The following is a 19,805-nucleotide window of genomic DNA, read 5'->3' on the forward strand; positions in this document are numbered from 1 at the left end:
ATCCTTGGCTGGGGTGCCTTCTGTGTGGAATCTGCATGTCCTCCCTGTGGTCGTGTGGGTTTCCTCTGGGTGCTCCGGTTTCCTCTCACATCCCAAAGACATGCTGTAGATGGATTGTACACTCTAAATTGGCCCTAGGCATGAGTGTGTGTGTGTGTGTGTGTGTGTGTGTGTGTGTGTGTGTGCCTTCTGTGGAAGGTTGGGCGCTGGGCTGGCAACTTGACACAGTAAAACTCCATTGCCAATCATGAGCGGACAAGTTGATCCGCTGTGGTGACCCCTAACCAGAAAAAGCTGAAAGAAGAAGAAGAATTGCAAATGTTAGCTGTCAAATCATGTTACTAACACATACATTAAGAGGCAGTTGTCAAATGTCAAATCATGTCAGCGTCATGTCACTCACACAGGTAACACTATAATAAACAAAAGTCACAAGATAGCAGAGGTAACCTGTGGAAAAAAACATTTATCCCACCGAGTACTGTGCAAGTCTTAGTTTTTGTTTGCATTTTTCTTTCTTTTTTTCCTTTTAACTGTTTATTATTAAAGGTAAAATCTTCAACTACCCTGGCTGCTCTTCTAATTCTAAAATAAAAAATATCTTCATGTTTAGAAGCCCATATGTAGTTGTTGTGTTCCAAAACATCACACTTTACATGTAGCCTTTTTGTTTTCTTGTTTGTGAAATATATAATCCATTATTAAGTCATATGTTTACATTCGGTATTTACTAAGCATTAAAAACATAATTCGTGTATGTAAAAAATCACATAATTATATCAGAACATAGAAAAAAAGAGAAAAAACATATGTATTCTCTAACGTTTACACTAAAAGCTGTTGCACTACTATATTACATACTAATTTACTCATCTCTAATCTCAAGAAGACAATCAATAAATCTAGAACAACTAGACCTCTTCTATGCCTAATTCAGGTGAGTGATATGCATTTCGTTCCCTTCGTAGTAAACTCATTCCCGTGTCATTCTTGTGTCCCAAATTCCATATTCCTTTATTTCCTCCAACTTCTTCCTCAGATCATTTTATCAGTACCAGTTCTTTACATTCACCATTTAAGAGAATTTTAAAATTACTGTACCATTACACGTCAGACTGTAAATTTGCCACAGAAAATGTAATCCTTTTTAGTACACTAAACACCGAAAGTGTGATGAGAGACTTAGGGACACAGGTGGACAGTGGTCTCACCTTCGATAACCACATCGCCACAACAGTCAGGAAATCCTTCTATGTGGCACACCACATCACTAAGGGCTTTTCATCCAGAAAAAAGGAGGTCATTGTCCCACTGTACTCATCCCTCATTAGACCCATTATACAATACAATAACCCGTTTGGTATGTACCTCTCAAGACATCTGCAACAACTGGAAAGGCCACAGAAATACCTCGCTAAAGAATCACAGGCCTAGAGCAGATGCCCTACACTGACCGCCTTAAAAAACTCCAGCTATACTCTGTCGCATATCGTCAACTCAGAGGCAATCTCTGCTTAACATACAAGGCCATGTCAAACCCAGAGCTGTTGGACATGCTAAACTTAAAGAAATCCCAATCCCTCAGAACCACATGCTCCAGGGATCTAAACCTTGTCATCACAATAAACAAAACATGCTGGAGGGATAGGTTCCTGACCCAGAGACTCCCCAGACTCTGGAATAGATTGCCCATACATGTCAAGCAGAGCGCATCCTTGGCCCTCTTCAAAAGGAACCTTGACGACTGGATGGGAGGAAGGAAATTCACCCAGGGGATCACGTCAGTCTCCCTGCTAGACAGGGGTCCAGGGAAGTAAATAGTGTGGGAAGAAATAGCCAGGGAGTTGTTATAGATAGGCTTGTATAGGCCCTAGGGCCGACAGCCTAGTACCAACCTATGAAACTATGAACCTATGAACTTAATAAAGATAAAATTCCTTGTGAAAGATCACACATATGTGCATGTGTAAAGTTATTTGGTTGCTATCATACTGTGCTGATAACCAGCGGTGATAACTTTAACTCATCTGAAAATGTACCACTGCAAAGCATTAAACTTTTCATAAAGTTGCTCAAAGATGTTCCTACGTTTCAATTTGAGTTCACTTGTTCCTTGTGAAATGTTAAACAAACATAGTAAATTATTGTCTGTAGTTTTGCTACACACTAACTTTCAAAAATAAGATGCTACTGTTTAAATATTTCCATGTAGTAGAAAGTATCCAATTCTACATGTGTAAGATTAGCAAACACTAGTTAATCAGGAGTCAGGCCTACAATTTTTTTTTATTAGCATTGTTACACCCAATCCATTTAACTTGGACAGTGCTATAAACATAAGGTCGTAGAAATACAGCTTACCTTTGTTTATCTATTTAGATTCCTAGATCATGTGAAAAAAATGTAGTAACTTTGCTACGTTTGCTTAGCCATAGAAAATACAGCCTCAAAACACCTCTGTATATTTTTCTTGACCCACTTATGATTACTAGCTTGTTCAGCTCATTTATTTCGATTCTGCCTTGAACATACCAACTTTTAGTCAAGGCCAATATCATACACATCTAAGTTTTGCAAAATGACTACAGCTGATGACAATTTTATGCATCTTCCAGTATGTATTCTAGTTAGAATGTCTGACACAATGTCAGTATACTGCTGGTAAGTAACCAATAAATCATTCTCTTTCCCAAGTCAACAAATGCAGAAGACAGAAAGATATCATATGAATAACATACCAACTTTGCCATTGAACATTTTCAATGCCAGTTTTGCTTTTAATGGACATGCAACGAATAACTTTAGAGTAATGTTTGGAAATATCTGGCACCACAAATGCTCCCAAAGTGACGTTCCTTTTTTAATTCAGTTACTCAAAAAAAAGAGATCAAAGCATTTTTATACTTAGCAAGTATAAATACTTTAAAGATACTGCAAATGCAAAATTATGCCAGCCTTATCGGTAAACCATTTCCTTTAGTAAGTACATATGCATACATTGAATTTAAAACCTTAAATGTATCCTGTCACTAACAAACTGGTTCTGTTCACTACTACCTCTGACATTTATAAGCTTAAGACAGCACATTTCACAAAACATACAAATCTTGATAACCCTTGTGACCCATGAAAAACACAAAAACTTGTGAGATCACTTACGTAATCATGCATCGTAAATAATCTCATGAATAACGCTATCATCAGACCTCACTTGTATGACAACAGGCCAGTGCATAAACTTTAAATGTCACTTCTTAAAAAGAAAAACAAATTAAATCCTGACATCTCGCACAGAATAACATATCACATTCCATCTATGGAGTGGGAGGTAACAGCCATTGTTTATGCTCGTTATTACTAAACAAAATGTTTTACATACAGTACAGCACCACTCTTATTCCCCTCCAAATTCTGACTACAGGACCAGTCTAGTACACGGCAAGTGTACTGCCTTAAGGTATACCACAAGTGTACCGTACACCACAAGTGTACTGCCTTAAGGTACACTGCACGTGTACACCACAAGTGTACACCTCAAGTGTAACGCCTTAAGGTCCACCACAAGTGTACTGCCTTAAGATACACCACAAGCGTACAATGCAAGTGTACTGCCTTAAGGTACACCGCAAGTATACAATGCAAATGTACCACCTTAAGGTACACCGCAAGTGTACAATGCAAGTGTACCACCTTAAGGTATACTGCAAGTGTACAACACAAGTGTACCGCCTTAAGGTACACCACAAGTGTGTTGCCTTAAGGTACACTTCAAGTGTACACCACAAGTGTACCGCCTTAAGGTACACCTTCAAGTGTACACTGCAAGTGTACTGGCTTAAGGTCCACCACAAGTGTACACCAAAAGTGTACCATACTGCCTTAAGGTACACCACAAGTGTACTGCTTTAAGGTAAACCACAACTGTACCACCTTAAATTACCTGCAAGTGTACACCACAAGTGTACTGCCTAAAGGTACACCGCAAGTCTACACCACAAGTGTACTGCCTTAAGGTACACCACAAGTGCACCACTTTAAGGTCCACCGCAAGTGTACTGCCTTAAGGTCCACCACAAGTGTACTGCCTTAAGGTACACCGCAACTCTACAATGCAAGTGTACTGCCTTAAGGTACACCTTAAGTGTACAATGCAAGTGTACCGCCTTAAGATACACCACAAGTGTACCACCTTATGGTACACCAGTAGTGTACCGCCTTAAGGTACACTGCAAGTGTACACACAAGTATACCGCCTTAAGGTACACCTTCAAGTGTACCAGCTTAAGGTCCACCGCAAGTGTACCTCCTTAAGGTCCACTGCAAGAGTACCGCCTTAAGGTCAACCGCAAGTGTACCGTCTTAAGGTCCACCGCAAGTTAACTGCCTTAAGGTCCACCGCAAGTTTACTGCCTTAAGGTTCACCGCAAGTGTACCGCCTTAAGGGTCACCACAAGTGTACCGTCTTAAGGTCCACCACAAGTGTACTGCCATAAGGTCCACCACAAGTGTACCGCCATAAGGTCCACCACAAGTGTACCGCCTTAAGGTCCACCGCAAGTGAACCACGTTAAGGTCCACAGCAAGTGTACTGCGTTAAGGTCCACCACAAGTGTATCACCTTAAGGTCCACTGCAAGCGTACCGCCTTAAGGTGCACCGCAAATGTACTGCCTTTACCGCCTTAAAGGTCTGACCTCAATGCTTCACTACCACATTTGACCACTACAGCAATTAAGCAAAAAATACCATTTTAAAAGTATATTTGCAAGGAAGAACTTTTAAGCGCATTTTCTGTAAGATGTTTCTTATAACTAAGCAGTCCTTAGTGCCAATGCACTACTAATGTTAATCCTGTCACTAAGACCTGGTGGCTGATGATTTCATGGATCTTGGTCGTACTAATAAATCACCCCATGAACCTCTAATTTATTAATATAGCTATGTTTATAAGGGCTTTCAACTGACGGAAATACACTCACACATGCACACACAAACACACACACACACACATATATATATATATATATATATATATATATATATATATATATATATATACAGATAAGTATGTATGCCGACACACACACACACACACACACACACACACACACACGTACAAATATTTTTAATGTGATCTACACATCTGATATCAGGATTCTATTGGGTACCCACTGCTATTTAAAAGTTAAATACATGTTATGAGTATTGACTCTGATGAAGTCTGGTACAAAGATGAAAGTGTCAATCACTACTCCCTGTTTGCTGCTTTTAATAAAGTGCCTTTTTTGATGGTGATCCTGGCTTGGCGATGGTGTTCAGTCAGAACCTTTCCTAGATTAGACTGAAATCACTCACGTATAGAATTTAAAAGCTGTCCTTGCTGACAAGGTCACGGGTGTAATGGGTCCATGGGGCAGCTTACATATTTTTTTAGTTAGCAAATAATAACACAAATGTATAAAATATTTCATATTACACAACTGATACTCTCACATTTTTTCATGATCAAATTATTGTTTCCCGTTCATTTCACTGAGACTAAGTTATGCACTAAATAGGGCATTTAGTAATTTACATAAGGTCTTATGACTAGAATTTCACATACGTGGTTTATTTCTTTAGATGTGAGATATTTTTTAATTTAATTTATTTAATTTTTTAGTGCCGGTTATTTTTTTTTTCTTTTAGTACTGCAATAACAGTTACACTATGAGTAACAAGTTTTATATCCTAGTTATGTTTTGATTCAGATAAGTCTTAGTATAGACAGCTAAATATACTAGTTTAGACAGTTAGAAATATTTTCAGGTAATTCTATTTGCTGATTGGTAAGATGTCCTCAATGGTTTTATGCTATACTTTTCCCACTGAAGTGTTTTCATTTCAATAACAAAAAATTGTATTATTACAAGACACATTTAGGCCAAAATGTTTTTTTTTTTTTTTTTTTTGGGAGGGGGTGTGTCTTTGTGTACTGTTTCTACATGCATGCGTGTGTCTGTAAGTGAAAGCAATGTATAAATTATTTTTTTACAATGCAATGAGTAGGAGACATAACGTGTTGTACTTTACCCAGTATTTTCTTTTAAGTAACTGGAGATTTGGTTTTAGTGTTGTTTTAGGTGGCTTACGGTGCTTTGAGTTTGTGTGTATGTCTGTGTTATAATTTGCAGAATGTGAACTTTAAGTTGTAGAAAACAGCATAAATTGGGAATGTTTAGTAGGAATGATGAGGCGCCAAAGATAAACTTTGGAGAACATTTAAAGTTTAGTAACAAAGTTTATCTGTAGTTGACTGGATAAATCTTTTTACAACATACCTTTGTATTCGGCATTCACGGACAGGATCTGTCTCTGCATGTGTGTGTGTGTGTGTGTGTGTGTGTGTGTGTGTGTGTGTGTATATATATATATATATATATATATATATATATATACATATATAGATATATCTATATAGGTATATCTATATAGGTATAGGTATAGGTGTATATATATATATATATATATATATATATATATATATATATATATAGATAGATATATATATATATACACATACATACATATATATGAGCTCAGCACTTGTTCAGAACTCGTTGTAAGCACTAAATAAGATATAAATTACTACAGCACTCAACTTTACTCACTTGTCTAGAGGAAAACAGTTTTTAGTACTTAATAAATAAGCACCTATCCAGGCATGTCTAAAGGTCAGCTCCTGGTGTTTTCTCCTATCTACCTGATGAATCTGGGCATCTTGGGACAGTGCAGCAATTGCCTCATGTACACAGACAACCATCCCCTCCTACCACCCAACACTACGACCTGTGAGAGGTGCACTTATATAGCCAAACTGGAAGCAAAGCTCTCTTCACCAAAGACTGGACTAAACAGTCAAGAGGAGAAGGTAAACACTTGCACCGCACCACACTCATCACATAGTCCCTCAAAACCTACACCACCAAAACACACACCTACATTTGCGGAGGCTCTCGGTAAAAATCTGCCCAAACAACCGAGACCTCCAAAGCAGAAATGCAAGCAACCTCCACCCCCCAACACAACCCAAATGAGACATAGCCCACATGCTCAGTGTGCCACTCAACTACAGCCCATAAGGCATAACGTACCCAACAAGTCATAGGTGACTCTATAGTCAGGCACACCGATGTTCCATTCACCAGGCTAAAGAAGTAGAAAGTTACTGTCAGCTGCCTGTCGGGTGCCAGGATCCGCCATATAATGCACGCACTCAGGTCACTCCACAACAAGTACAAATATGACTCTGTCATTGTCCATGTTGGTGTGAATGACCTGAGACGTACCTCTCTGGACTACATGAAAAGAGACATGGAGGAGCTCTCTGATCTTGTAGCCCAGGCAGCTATGACCCTAGCACTGAGTAGCATCCTACCATCACCCTGAATGATACCACACTACAAGGACAAAATGATTGACTTCAACAATTGGCTAAGCTTCTGGTGTCATTCTAAGGAAATCCAGTATCTGTCTGCCTGGGATGACATGATCGACAGATCACGTTGCTTTCCCAGAGATGGTCTGCACCTGTCACCCTTGGGATTCCGGATACTGGAAAAGACTCTTGCCACCCCTATAGTGCCTTTTTTAGGCAAGGTTCAAATGATAAATTCACCACCGTAACAGGTACAAGCAAGCAAAATCTAAGAGTAATGCTACTCAATGCTAGAAGTCTAAACCTCAAAATGCACTCACTCAAGGCACTCCTTACAATGGAGAACATAGGCATCTGTGCAGTGACAGATACCTGGTTCAAAGCTCCGGAGAGCACCCCTGCATTACCAGGTTATAATTCATACCACAACTTTCAGCCACCAAACCCGGACCGAAACACTAAAGGTGGAGGCGTGTCCATATTCATTAAGGATATCCACACCTCCAAGCTAGTTGCTCAGTGTAATGCATCCGAGATTATCCAAGTTCAACTAAATCTGGGCAAAACCGCAATCCAGATTATAGCTTGCTAGAGACCACCCACCATGCCCCAGGATTCCCACTCCTCTTTTCTTGATACACTGAAAAATATTAAGGTACAACCCAACACCCTAATAATGGGTGATTTCAACTACCCCACCATTAACTGGGAAAACTACTCGTGTACCAACTCTTTTGCTCAACGTTTTCTGGAATTCATCAATTTCAACGCCTTGGATCAACTTATCCACACCCCCACCAGGGGCAACAATATCCTAGACCTTGTCATCACCAACATGGACGCCCGGTGTTCCACACCAGAGGTCAGCTCCTCGTTGGTCACATCCAGCCACAAGCTAATCACCCTAGACATCCACATCCCGCTCCCACCCCCCATTAGGAAAACAACTGTAAAAAATTTCTCACAAGCCAACTTCATGCTTCTTATGACAGAAGTGGCAAACTTCACGACACCCATGCAGATGGACAATGGAGGTACGACTGCTGAATCCTACACAAATGCACTTTATAAGCACTTACACGAGTGCATGGATCGTGCTATCCCTAACAGATCCAAGATGCTATCCTCCAAAAAAAGGAAGCCAATCTGGTGGTCTTCTGCCATAAACAAACTCTACAACAGAAGAAAGAAACTGTTGCAAAAAAAGAGTAAAATCCCACGATTGGAGGAACTCCCTGGTCAGCTGCAGTAAGAAGCTGAGATCCCTCATAAAATCCTCCAAAGCTAGTTATGAAAACAAAATCGCCACTGATTCTAAAGACAACCACAAAGCATTCTATAGCTATGTCAAGAATCTCAATGGCAACATTCAGATCTGCTCTGAGTTACAGCACAATGACACTAAATATACAGAACCAACTGATATTGCCAACATCCAGGCAGATAGGTTCAGTGCTAACTTTACCCCCCTCTCACCCCGTAAAGGGCCCATCTTTATAACGGAAGAATGCAAAGTTCCTTTAATCACGGGTGCACAGGTAAAAACCTCACTCTCCACAGCTAAGAACAAAGCATCCACGGGACCTGACAACATCCCAGGCTGCCTTCTACACGAACTACTGAATGAACTGGCACCCCACCTAAGTGCCATGTTCAATCATAGCCTCACCTCAGGCTTTGTTCCCATTGAATGGTGCACCGCGATGGTTATCCCACTCCACAAAGGGGGGCCACAATAGACCCCAGGAACTACTGCCCCATTAGCCTGATGAGCCTGGTCTGCAAGGCCATGGAATGTATCATCATGGAACTCATAAACAAAGACATTGGAGATCTCCAAACGCTGGACCCCACACAGTTCGGGTTTGTAAAAGGCAGGTCATGTCTCCTAAACCTGATAGACTTCTTTGAAGCAGTCACCAAAGCCATAGATGAGGGTAAGGTGGTTCACACAGCCTATCTAGATCTCGCCAAAGTGTTCAACACCATCGCCCACTCTGGAATTATAGATAAACTCACTAAACTATATATAAATCCCTATGTCACAAGATGGGTTGCCAACTGGCTTACTGACAGAACCCACACTGTGAAAGTAGCAGACTCCAAATTAGACTTCAGACCAGTGACAAGTGGATTATCACAGGGTTCAGTCCTGGGTCCTCTCCTGTTCGGTATCTGCTTCTTTGAAGTACAGGCTAACACAGAAGGTCTTTGGCTAACTAAATTCGCAGAGGACTACAAACTAGGAGCCATAATCAAAACTCCTAACGATGTGGACATCCTACAAAAGGGCCTCACTGAGACAGATGCCTGGTGTCAAAGCCATGGTCTCAAGCTCAATGCCAAAAAGTGCATTGTCATCCCCTTTGGTAAAAACTCTGTACCAATGAACTACCACATAGGCGGTAGTCTACTTAACACCAAAAGTGTGATAAGAGACCGTGGGACACAGGTGGACAGTAGTCTCTCCTTTGATAACCACATCGCCACAGTGGTCAGGAAATCCTTCTACGTGGCACACCTCATCACAAAAGGTTTCTCATCCAGAAAAAAAGAGGTCATTGTTCCCCCCTCTATACATCACTCAGACCCATTATAGAGTACAACTCCCCTTTTGGCAAGTACCTCACAAGACATCTACAACAACTGGAAAGGCCGCAGAAATACCTCACAAAGATTACTGGCCTCAAACAGATGCCCTTCGTAGACCGACTCAAAAAACTCCAGCTTTACTCCATCGCATATTGCCTACTCAGAGGCGATATCTGCCTAACATACAAAGCTATGTCAAACCCAGAGCTGTTGGACATGCTCCACTTAAAGAAATCCCAATCCCTCCGAGCTACACGCTCTAGGGACCTAAACCTTGTCACCACAATAAACAGAACATGCTGGAGGGATAGTTTCCTGTCCTAGAGACTTCCCATAGTCTGCAAACAGAGATCCTCATTAGCACTCTTCAAGAAAAATCTTGATCATTGGATGGGTAATAAGAAATTCACCCTGGGGATCACTTCTGTAGTTCTGCTTGACAGGGGCACAGGAAAATAATTTTCTTGGGTGGGAAAGCCAGGGTACCTTTTTGGCTAGGCTTGTATAGGCCCTAGGGCCAATAGCCTAGCACCTACCTATGAACATATATATATATACATATATAGATATACATATATATATATATACATATATATATATATATATATATATATACATATATAGATATACATATATAGATATATATATATATATATATATATATATATATATATCTATATATATGTATATGTATGTATGTATACATATATTCACACACACACGTGTGTGTGTGTGTGTGTGTGTGTGTGTGTGTGTGTGTGTGTGTGTGTGTGTGTGTGTGTGTGTGTGAAGATATATATCTTCACACACACACACATATATATATATATATATATATATATATATATATATATATATATATATACATACATATATATATATATATATATATATATATATATATATATATATATATATATATACATACACATGCACACTGCTGAACCCCAGCCTTCAGTACCACACCATGTTCTGTGGTACTGCTCACCCCCAACCTTCAGTGCCACACCATGTTATGCAGTACTGTTCACCCTCAACCTTCAGTACCACACTATGTTCTGTAGTATTGCGCACCCCTAGCCTTCAGTACCACACCATGTTCTACAGTACTTCTCACAACCAGCCCCCAGCCTTCACTACCACACCATGTTCTACAGTACTGCTCACCCTCCAGTCTTCAGTACCATACCATGTTGTGTAGTACTGGTCACCCCCAGCCTTCACTACCACACCATGTTCTGTAATACAACTCACCCCCAGCCTTCAGTACCACACCATGTACTGTAGGACTGCTCACCTACAGCCTTCAGCACCACACCATGTCCCCCAGGAATTCACACCCCAGCCTTCAGTACCACAACATGTTGTGTAGTACTGCTCACCCCCAGCCTTCAGTACCACACCATGTTCTGCAGTACTGCTTACCTCCAGTCTTCAGTACCACACCATGTTCTGAAGTACTGCTCACCCCCAGCATTCAGTACCATACTATGTTCTGTAGTATTGTGCACCCCTAGCCTTCAGTACCACACCATGTTTTACAGTACTGCTCACCCCCAGCCTTCAGTACCACATCATGTCCCCCAGTAATTCACACCCCCAGCCTTCAGTACTACACCATGTTCTGTAGGACTGCTCACCCCCAGCCTTCAGCACCACACCATGCCCCCAGGAATTCACACCCCAGCCTTCAGTACCACACCATGTTCTGTAGTACTGCTCACTCCCAGCCTTCAGTTCCACACCATGTTCTGTAATACTGCTTACCCCCAGCCTTCAGTACCACACCATGTTCTGCAGTACTGCTCAACTCCAGCATTCAGTACCACATCATGTTCTGTAGTACTGCCCACCCCCTGCCTTCAGTATCACACAATGTTCTGCAGTACTGCTTACCCCCAGCCTTCAGTACCACACCATGTCCCCTAGGAATTCCCACCCCTAGCTTTCAGTACTACGCCATGTTCTGCAGTACTGCACACACCCAAGCCTTTAGCAGCATACCATGTTCTGTAGTACTGCACACCCTCAGCCTTTAGTACCAGACCATGTTCTTCAATAATGCTCAAGCCAGCTTTCAGTATCATACCATGTTCTATAGTACTGCTTACCTCCAGCCTTCAGTACCACACCATGTCCTTCAGGAATTCCCACCCCCAGCCTTCAGTACCACACCATGTTTTGCAATACTGCACACACCCAGCCTTTAGTACCATACCATGTTCTATAGTACTGCTCATCCCCAGTCTTCAGTACCACACCATGTTCTGCAGTGCAGTTCACCCAGCTTTCAGTGACGCACCATGTTCTTTTGTAGTGCTCACTCCCAGCCTTCAGTATCACACCATGTTCTGCAGTACCGCTCACCCCCAGCCTTCAGTACCATACTACGTTCTGCAGTACTGCTCATATCCAGCCTTCAGTACCACACCATATTCTATAGTACTGCTCACCCACCGGCCTTCAGTATCACACCATGTTCTGCAGTACTGCTCACACCCAGCCTTCAGTACCGCTCACCCCCAGCCTTCAGTACCATACCATGTTCTGCAGTACTGCTGAACCGCAGCATTCAGTACCACACCAGGTTCTGTACTACTACTCACCCCAAAGCTTCAGTACTGCTCACCCCAACCTTCAGTACCACACCATGTTCTGTAGTACTGCTCACCTCCAGCCTTCAGTACCACACCATGTTCTGCAGTATTGCTCACCCCAAAGCTTCAGTACCACACCATGTTCTGTAGCACTGCTCAGCCCCAGCCTTCAGGACCACACCATGTTCTGTAGTACTGCTCACCTCCAGCCTTCAGTACCACACCATGTTCTGCAGTACTGCTCACCCCAAAGCTTCAGTACCACACCATGTTCTGTAGCACTGCTCAGCCCCAGCCTTCAGTACCACACCATGTTCTGTAGCACTGCTCACCCCCAGCCTTCAGTACCACATGATGTTCTGCAGTACAGCTCACTCCCAGCTTTCAGTACCACACCATGTTCTGTAGTACTGCTCAACCTGCCTTCAGTAGCACACAATGTTCTGCAGTACTGCTCAATCTCGGGTTTCAGTACCACACTATGTTCTAGTACTGCCCACCCCCACCCTTCAGTACCACACCATGTTCTGCTGTACTGCTCACCACCCACAGCCTTCAGTACCACGTCACGTTTTGTAGTACTGCTCACCCCAACCTTCAGTACTACATGTTCTGCAGTAATACCCACTCCAGTTTTCAGTACCATACCATGTTCTGCAGTAATACCCACTCCAGCCTTGAAAACCACACCATGGTCTACAGTACTGTTCACCCCAACTGTCAGTATCATATCATGTTCCATAGTACAACTCACCCCCAACCTTCACTACCACTCCATGCTCTGTAGTACTGCTCACCCCAACCTTCACTACCATACCATGTTTTGCAGTATTCCTCACCCCAGCCTTCAGTACCACACCATGCTCTATAGTACTGCTCAACTCCAGCATTCAGTACCACATAATGTTCTGTAGTACTGCCCACCCCCTGCCTTCAGTATCACACAATGTTCTGTAGTACTGCTCACATCCAACCTTCAGTACCACACCATGTTCTGCAGTACTGCTCACCCTCAGCCTTCAGTACCACACTATGTTCTGTAGCATTGCGCACCCCTAGCCTTCAGTACCACACCATGTTCTACAGTACTGCTCATTCCCAGCCCCCAGCCTTCAGTACCACACCATGTTCTGAAGTACTGCTCACCCCCAGCATTCAGTACCATACTATGTTCTGTAGTATTGCACACCCATAGCCTTCAGTACCACACCATGTTCTACTGTAATGCTCACCCCCAGCTTTCAGTACCACACCATGTCCACCAGTAAGTCACACCACCAGCCTTCAGTACCACACCATGTTCTGTAGTACTGCTTACCCCCAGCCTTCAGTACTACACCATGTCCCCGAGGAATTCACACACCCACACCATACCATGTTCTGTAGTACTGCACACCCTCAGCCTTTAGTACCTCACCATGTTCTTCAATAATGCTCAAGCCAGCTTTCAGTACAACACTATGTTTTGCAGTACTGCTCACCCCCAGGTGACAGTAGCACACCATGCTGAGCAGTACTGCTCACACCCAGGCTACAGTACCACACCATGTTGTGCAGTACTGCTCACACCCAGGCTACAGTACCACACTGTGTTGTGCAGTACTGCTCACGCCCAGGCTACAGTACCACACCATGTTGTGCAGTACTGCTCACACCCAGGCTACAGTACCACACCATGTTGTGCAGTACTGCTCACACCCAGGCTACAGTACCACACTGTGTTGTGCAGCACTGCTCACACCCAGGCTACAGTACCACACCATGTTGTGCAGTACTGCTCACACCCAGGCTACAGTACCACACCATATTGTGCAGTACTGCTCACACCCAGGCTATAGTACCATACCATGTTCTGTAGTACTGCACACCATCAGCCTTTAGTACCACGCCATGTTCTTCAATAATGCTCAAACCAGCTTTCAGTACCACATCATGTTTTGCAGTACTGCTCACCCCCAGGCGACAGTACCACACTGTGTTGTGCAGTACTGCTCACACCCAGGCTACAGTACCACACTGTGCAGTACTGCTCACACCCAGGCTACAGTACCACACCGTGTTGTGTAGTACTGCTCACATCCAGGCTACAGTACCACACCATGTTCTGTAGCACTGCACACCCTCAGCCTTTAGTACCACACCATGTTATTTAATAATGCTCAAGCTAGCTTTCATTACCAAACCAAGTTTTGCAGTACTGCTCACCCCCAGGTGACAGTACCATACCATGTTGTGCATTACTGCTCACCCCCAGGCTACAGTACCTCACAGTGTTGTGCAATACTGGTCACACCCTGCTTTCATTGCCACATCATGTCCATGGCCTTGATTTGGCTGTTGGATTTCATATTTTTAATGCAAAGTCCTAACTTTTTTAAGTTCAGTCGAATGCATTAATCTTGGGTGATTAAGCAGCTTCTTTGGCTTAAAGGACAAAGACAGTTAGATTGTGTGATGGTGTTCAGGATTCTAAACTTGAGACATCCAGATATTTTGGACGGCACAGTGGTGCAGCAGTTTGTGTTGTCGCCTCACAGCAAAGGTCCTCCAGTTCATTTCTCTGCTAGAGTGCCTTCTGTGTGGAGTCTTGCACATCCTTCCCGTGTCCATGTGGGTTTCCTCCCATGTTAAAAAGATATGCATTTGGAACATTTCTCCCTAGACCACCGCTGAAATTTGGCTCGTTCCAACTTGGACTTTCCTAGTAAACGAATAATAAATAAATAATTCTCCATTTCCCACCATTTAGGGTATCTATCACATTAAATGTCCTAGTTCTATGTGAAATTTTGTGCTGGTCCCCATTCCAAAGCCATCAGAAGTGCTTCAACAGCTTACCTCACCTTCTGCTGATTCTGAGGGTAAGCTTTTTTGTTTTTTTTTGTTAAAGGACACTGAAAATGAGAAAATGCAACCTGCAGCCTTGATTGGGCTTGGGTTTCATATATTTAATGGAAACTCCTAATTTTTTCAAGTTCATTCGAATGCATTAATGTTGGGTGATTTTAGTTTTTTGGAGAACTGATGAGTCACTTCTGTTGTGAAAAGTGTGTTGATGTACTAAAACTGTAACAGTGTTGCTATTTTTGGAGTTCTTGCTACACAGTGTTGCTATTTTTGGAGTTCTTGCTACTTTAATGACATGCCTTTTCTTAGTGAACACGCAAGTTAAACAAGAGTGAAAACACAACGTTAGTTTTCTGCTCTTTACTTACTGCTGACATCGTTAACAGGAGGATGTTTCGGCTGGGCAGCTAATCCTCCTGAGTCGCTTAACGGATCAGTCCCGTCCTTCCTAATATATGTCCAAAGGTGGTTCAGTGGAATGTCATAACCTGCAAAGCAAAATCAACAGAGACTGTACAGTTACAATTTATCCTGATGCTTGAACAAGATTTACAGTGCTTTATTCATACTCAGTTTACACAAAAAATGGAATATTTAGAATCAAACATTTAAAAATATTTGCAAATAATATGACATACAGAATAACAGATTTTAACTACTTATTTTTTATTCTCCCCAATAGCTAAATCGTTGAAGTATTTTTAAGGTATACTTCATATGTATTTTCATTCCACATAACATTTGTATTAAGGACAAAAAACATGTAATTTATATTCTTACAAAAAAAAAATAATAAAAAATTAAATAAAATAATGTTGTTTGCTCTTAATACAGATCACTACAAAAACTTTGAAAAGCTATTCACATATCTTTGCACTATTAAAGTTAACTTTGTCCAATGTCAAAAGCATTCTTTTTAGATTATATTATTACACATATTGTTCAGTTTGATTAAAAACAGAGCAGAACATGGGCACATTCCACTAGAAGCCATGGAAAATGACTGACTACCCCAAGAATAAGTCTTCTTTCATATACTCTTATTCTTTCACCCCTTAAATCTTTCTTTGACAAAAACAATAAAACAATTTAAAAAAAAAATCACCTAGTTATCAATATTTTTTTCTAGCTAGTGTCCAATCTTTTTTATATCCAGGAATGTTCAGATCTGTTGATATGCTTTATTTAAAATGCATTTTAAGGACATTTCTTATGTCACAACCACCAGTAGAGGCAAATGCATATTAATTTACATTCAAAACACTACCAAAACGTGATCAGTATTCGCAAATGTAGTTCTACTGTCTCTCTGCTGCTGTTGTTTAGTAATGATGTGGGGTTAACCATCAATTCAAAGACATGTAAGAGTTCATTATCATCAACTGCTTTACATGTTTTCTGAAACAAATAGCTGGCAGCACAGTGCTTCCTCTACCAATACCTGCAATACTGCTGCACAGGCACGTACAAGTGCATGAGTGTGCACACACACATGTAGGCACACACACGCATGCACATATGCACATATGTACGCATGCGTGTGCGCGCACACACACACACACACACACACACACACACACACACACACACACACACACACAAAAAGTACAGTTGTACAAGATCTTACCATAACGGTAGATGTCCTTCTCTTCAATGTTGCAGAAGTCTTTACAATAAGGATCCCCTGCCAAGGGCGGCCTGACATCCAGGGAATTTACCAAAGCCTTTAGGTTGTTTTAAGGTATGACGTATGTCACACATATGCTCCCCATGTAACGTAGGGCATAAAGGTGACATCCGACATACCATCCTCACGAATGTCAGCCCCAGCAGGAAAACCAATACAAGGAGAAAAGAGGTAAGCAGTGCATCCAGAAGGGAAAAGGACCAGAGGGAGGAGGGAGGGAGTGAATTCTGCAACAGCGAAGAGAAGGACATCTACTGTTATGCTAACATCTTACACAATTGTACTATGTCCTTCCATAACTCTGTTGCAGTATTATTTATGATAGAGTGCAACAGCTCAGGAAGAAGAGAGAGAGAGGAGACAGGGCCAGCAAAGCTCTCTAGGAACCCATGAAGGATGGGCCTAGATAGGATGACACAGGGCCAGCAAAGCTTTCTAGGATCCCATGAAGGATAGCCCTAGATAGGAGGAGACAGGGCCAGCAAAGCTCTCTAGGAGCCCATGAAGGATGGCCCTAGATAATCCATCTCTAGCTCTGGAAATTCAATCTAACTTGTAGTGCTTGGTAAATGCATGCACAGAATTCTAGGTAGATGCCACAAGTATACAGTTAGTTTCTAAATCCTTTAAAAAAGCACTAGAAGAAGCCACAGCTCTAGTAGAATGAGCCTTAACAAAAGAAGGAAGGTTTTTACCATGAAAGGAATACAAAAAGAGATGGCTTTACAAATCTAAGGAGAAATAGTTTGCTAGGACACAGCTGGTCCTAAAGACCTAGGATGAAAAGAAACAAAAAACTGATCAGATTTAGAAAAAGTCTTAATCTTATCCAACTGAAATCTGAGTTGTCTAGGCACATCCAACGTATGCAGCACCTTCTCACTAGCAGATTGCAGATAAGGGAAATGTGGGCAAATTAATAAACTGATTAAAGGACAACTTATTCACCACTTTGGGCATAAAAGGAGGATTAGTACGAAGGGACACCCTGTCCTTATAAAATACCAAAAAAGGAGGACAAGCTTTAAGGGCTTCAAGGTCAGACACCCATCTGGCAGAAGTAAGGGCCAACAAAATAGTTTTCCAAAAGCAATGTTGCAAGGAAGCTGAAGCTGCAGGCTCAAAAGGAGCCTGGGTCAATTTTTCTAAAACAAAATTAAGCACCCAGGGAGGCAGAACTGGCTTACTGAAAGGCCTAAAATGAAGGATACCTTTAAGGAATGGTTTAGCTTCAAAATCTAGAGGCTAAAGGAGGTGATAAAGGCAGATGAGCAGAGACAGCTGATAAGTGGTCCTTAACATAAGAATAAGCCAGCCCAGCAGTGAGCAGTCCACACGGATAAGAGAGAACCAAAGGAACATCCACAGAAAGTGGATTCAGGTTAAAAGAAATGCACAAAACAGACAACTTCTTCCATTTGGATAAGTAGAATTTTCTAGTAGTGGGTTTCCTGGCCTCCTACAGGACCCTAAGCATGTCCTAAGGGAAGAAAGATGTCTGTGATGAATCAAAATCCTATCGCCCACAGTGTCAGTTGCATAGTAGACTGATGAGGGTGGATAAGAGATCCTTTGTCTTGTCTGAGAAGGTCCACCCTGTGAGGTAACTTGTAATGATTGCCCTTGGCGAAATACAGAAGAGAGAATGCTGTCTCGGCCAAAAGGGAGTCGCAAACAAAAATTTGGAGTCATCCTGTTGTATTTTAAAAAGGACTTTTGGAATTAGGAGAAGGGGTGCAAAATCATAGAGAAACATCCCCTTCCAAGAAAAAGAGAAGATGTCCACATTCCACACCAGAGGACATGGGACTCTGGCACAAAATAGAGGAAGTTGTCTGTTCAGAGGGGAGACAAAAACATCCACTTGAGGACTACTCCAGTGGTGAACAATGTTCAGAAATATATCCCTATGAAGCATCCATTCATGGCATTGAGTTATGGACCTGCTCAGAGAGTCTGCCACAATGTTTTGACGTGAAGGAGTGTACACTTCCTGAAGACTCACTTGATACTGGATAGCTAGTTCCCACACTAGGAGTACCAACTTGCAAAGAAGATAAGACCTTGCCCCCACCCCCCCATTTGCTGACATACCACATCACTGTGGTATTGTCTGTAAACATTATGAGAGGTCATAGGGAGAAAACAGGATGAAAGTTATGAAGAACCAGCAGCACAGCTCTCATCTCCTTGACGTTGATGTGGTCTTTCTGTTGATGAAGCAACCAGACTCCCTGCACCTTTATGGAGCCGAAAGCTGCTCCCCATCCCATGTCTGAAGAATCCATGAACAGTGTCTGAGGGGGAAGAAGTGGATGAAAAGGGAGCCCTCGACTGAGAGTCATCCGCTGAATCTACCACTGAAGTTCCTGCTTGAGACATGGAAGTAGAGAAACTAAAACTTTGAGAGGATGAGAATGCTAAACAAAACTGACTTTAGAAACCACTGGAGTTTTCTCATGTGTAGTTTAGCGAAAGGGAGCATAGGAATGATTGAAGCCATAACTCCCCAGAGCTCTCAGAAATTCCCCTGCTGTTACTGAGGTCAGAGGAAGAAGGGAATGAAAAAGGTAAATGAGAGTTAGAGCCTTGAGAGGAGGCAGGGATGCCACCATAGGAACAGTCTGGATCCTGTACCCCAGAAAGACATGATCCTGAGAAGGAGT

At 42.1% G+C, this 19,805-nt stretch overlaps 1 protein-coding gene across 1 annotated transcript in view; it reads right to left on the reverse strand.

The window, feature by feature from the left end:
* Positions 1-19,805, reverse strand: part of LOC122793321 (zinc finger protein 501-like) — a 219,263-nt gene that overhangs the window by 117,923 nt on the left and 81,535 nt on the right. Inside the window, exon 2 of the mRNA XM_044061210.1 lies at positions 15,821-15,940. Within this exon, the coding sequence (XP_043917145.1) occupies positions 15,821-15,940 (120 nt within the window). The remainder of the gene's footprint in view (positions 1-15,820; positions 15,941-19,805) is intronic.

The sequence above is a fragment of the Protopterus annectens genome, chromosome 2.part0 (assembly GCF_019279795.1).
Source record: "Protopterus annectens isolate FY-2018-M chromosome 2.part0, PAN1.0, whole genome shotgun sequence".
Lineage (NCBI taxonomy): Eukaryota > Metazoa > Chordata > Ceratodontiformes > Protopteridae > Protopterus > Protopterus annectens.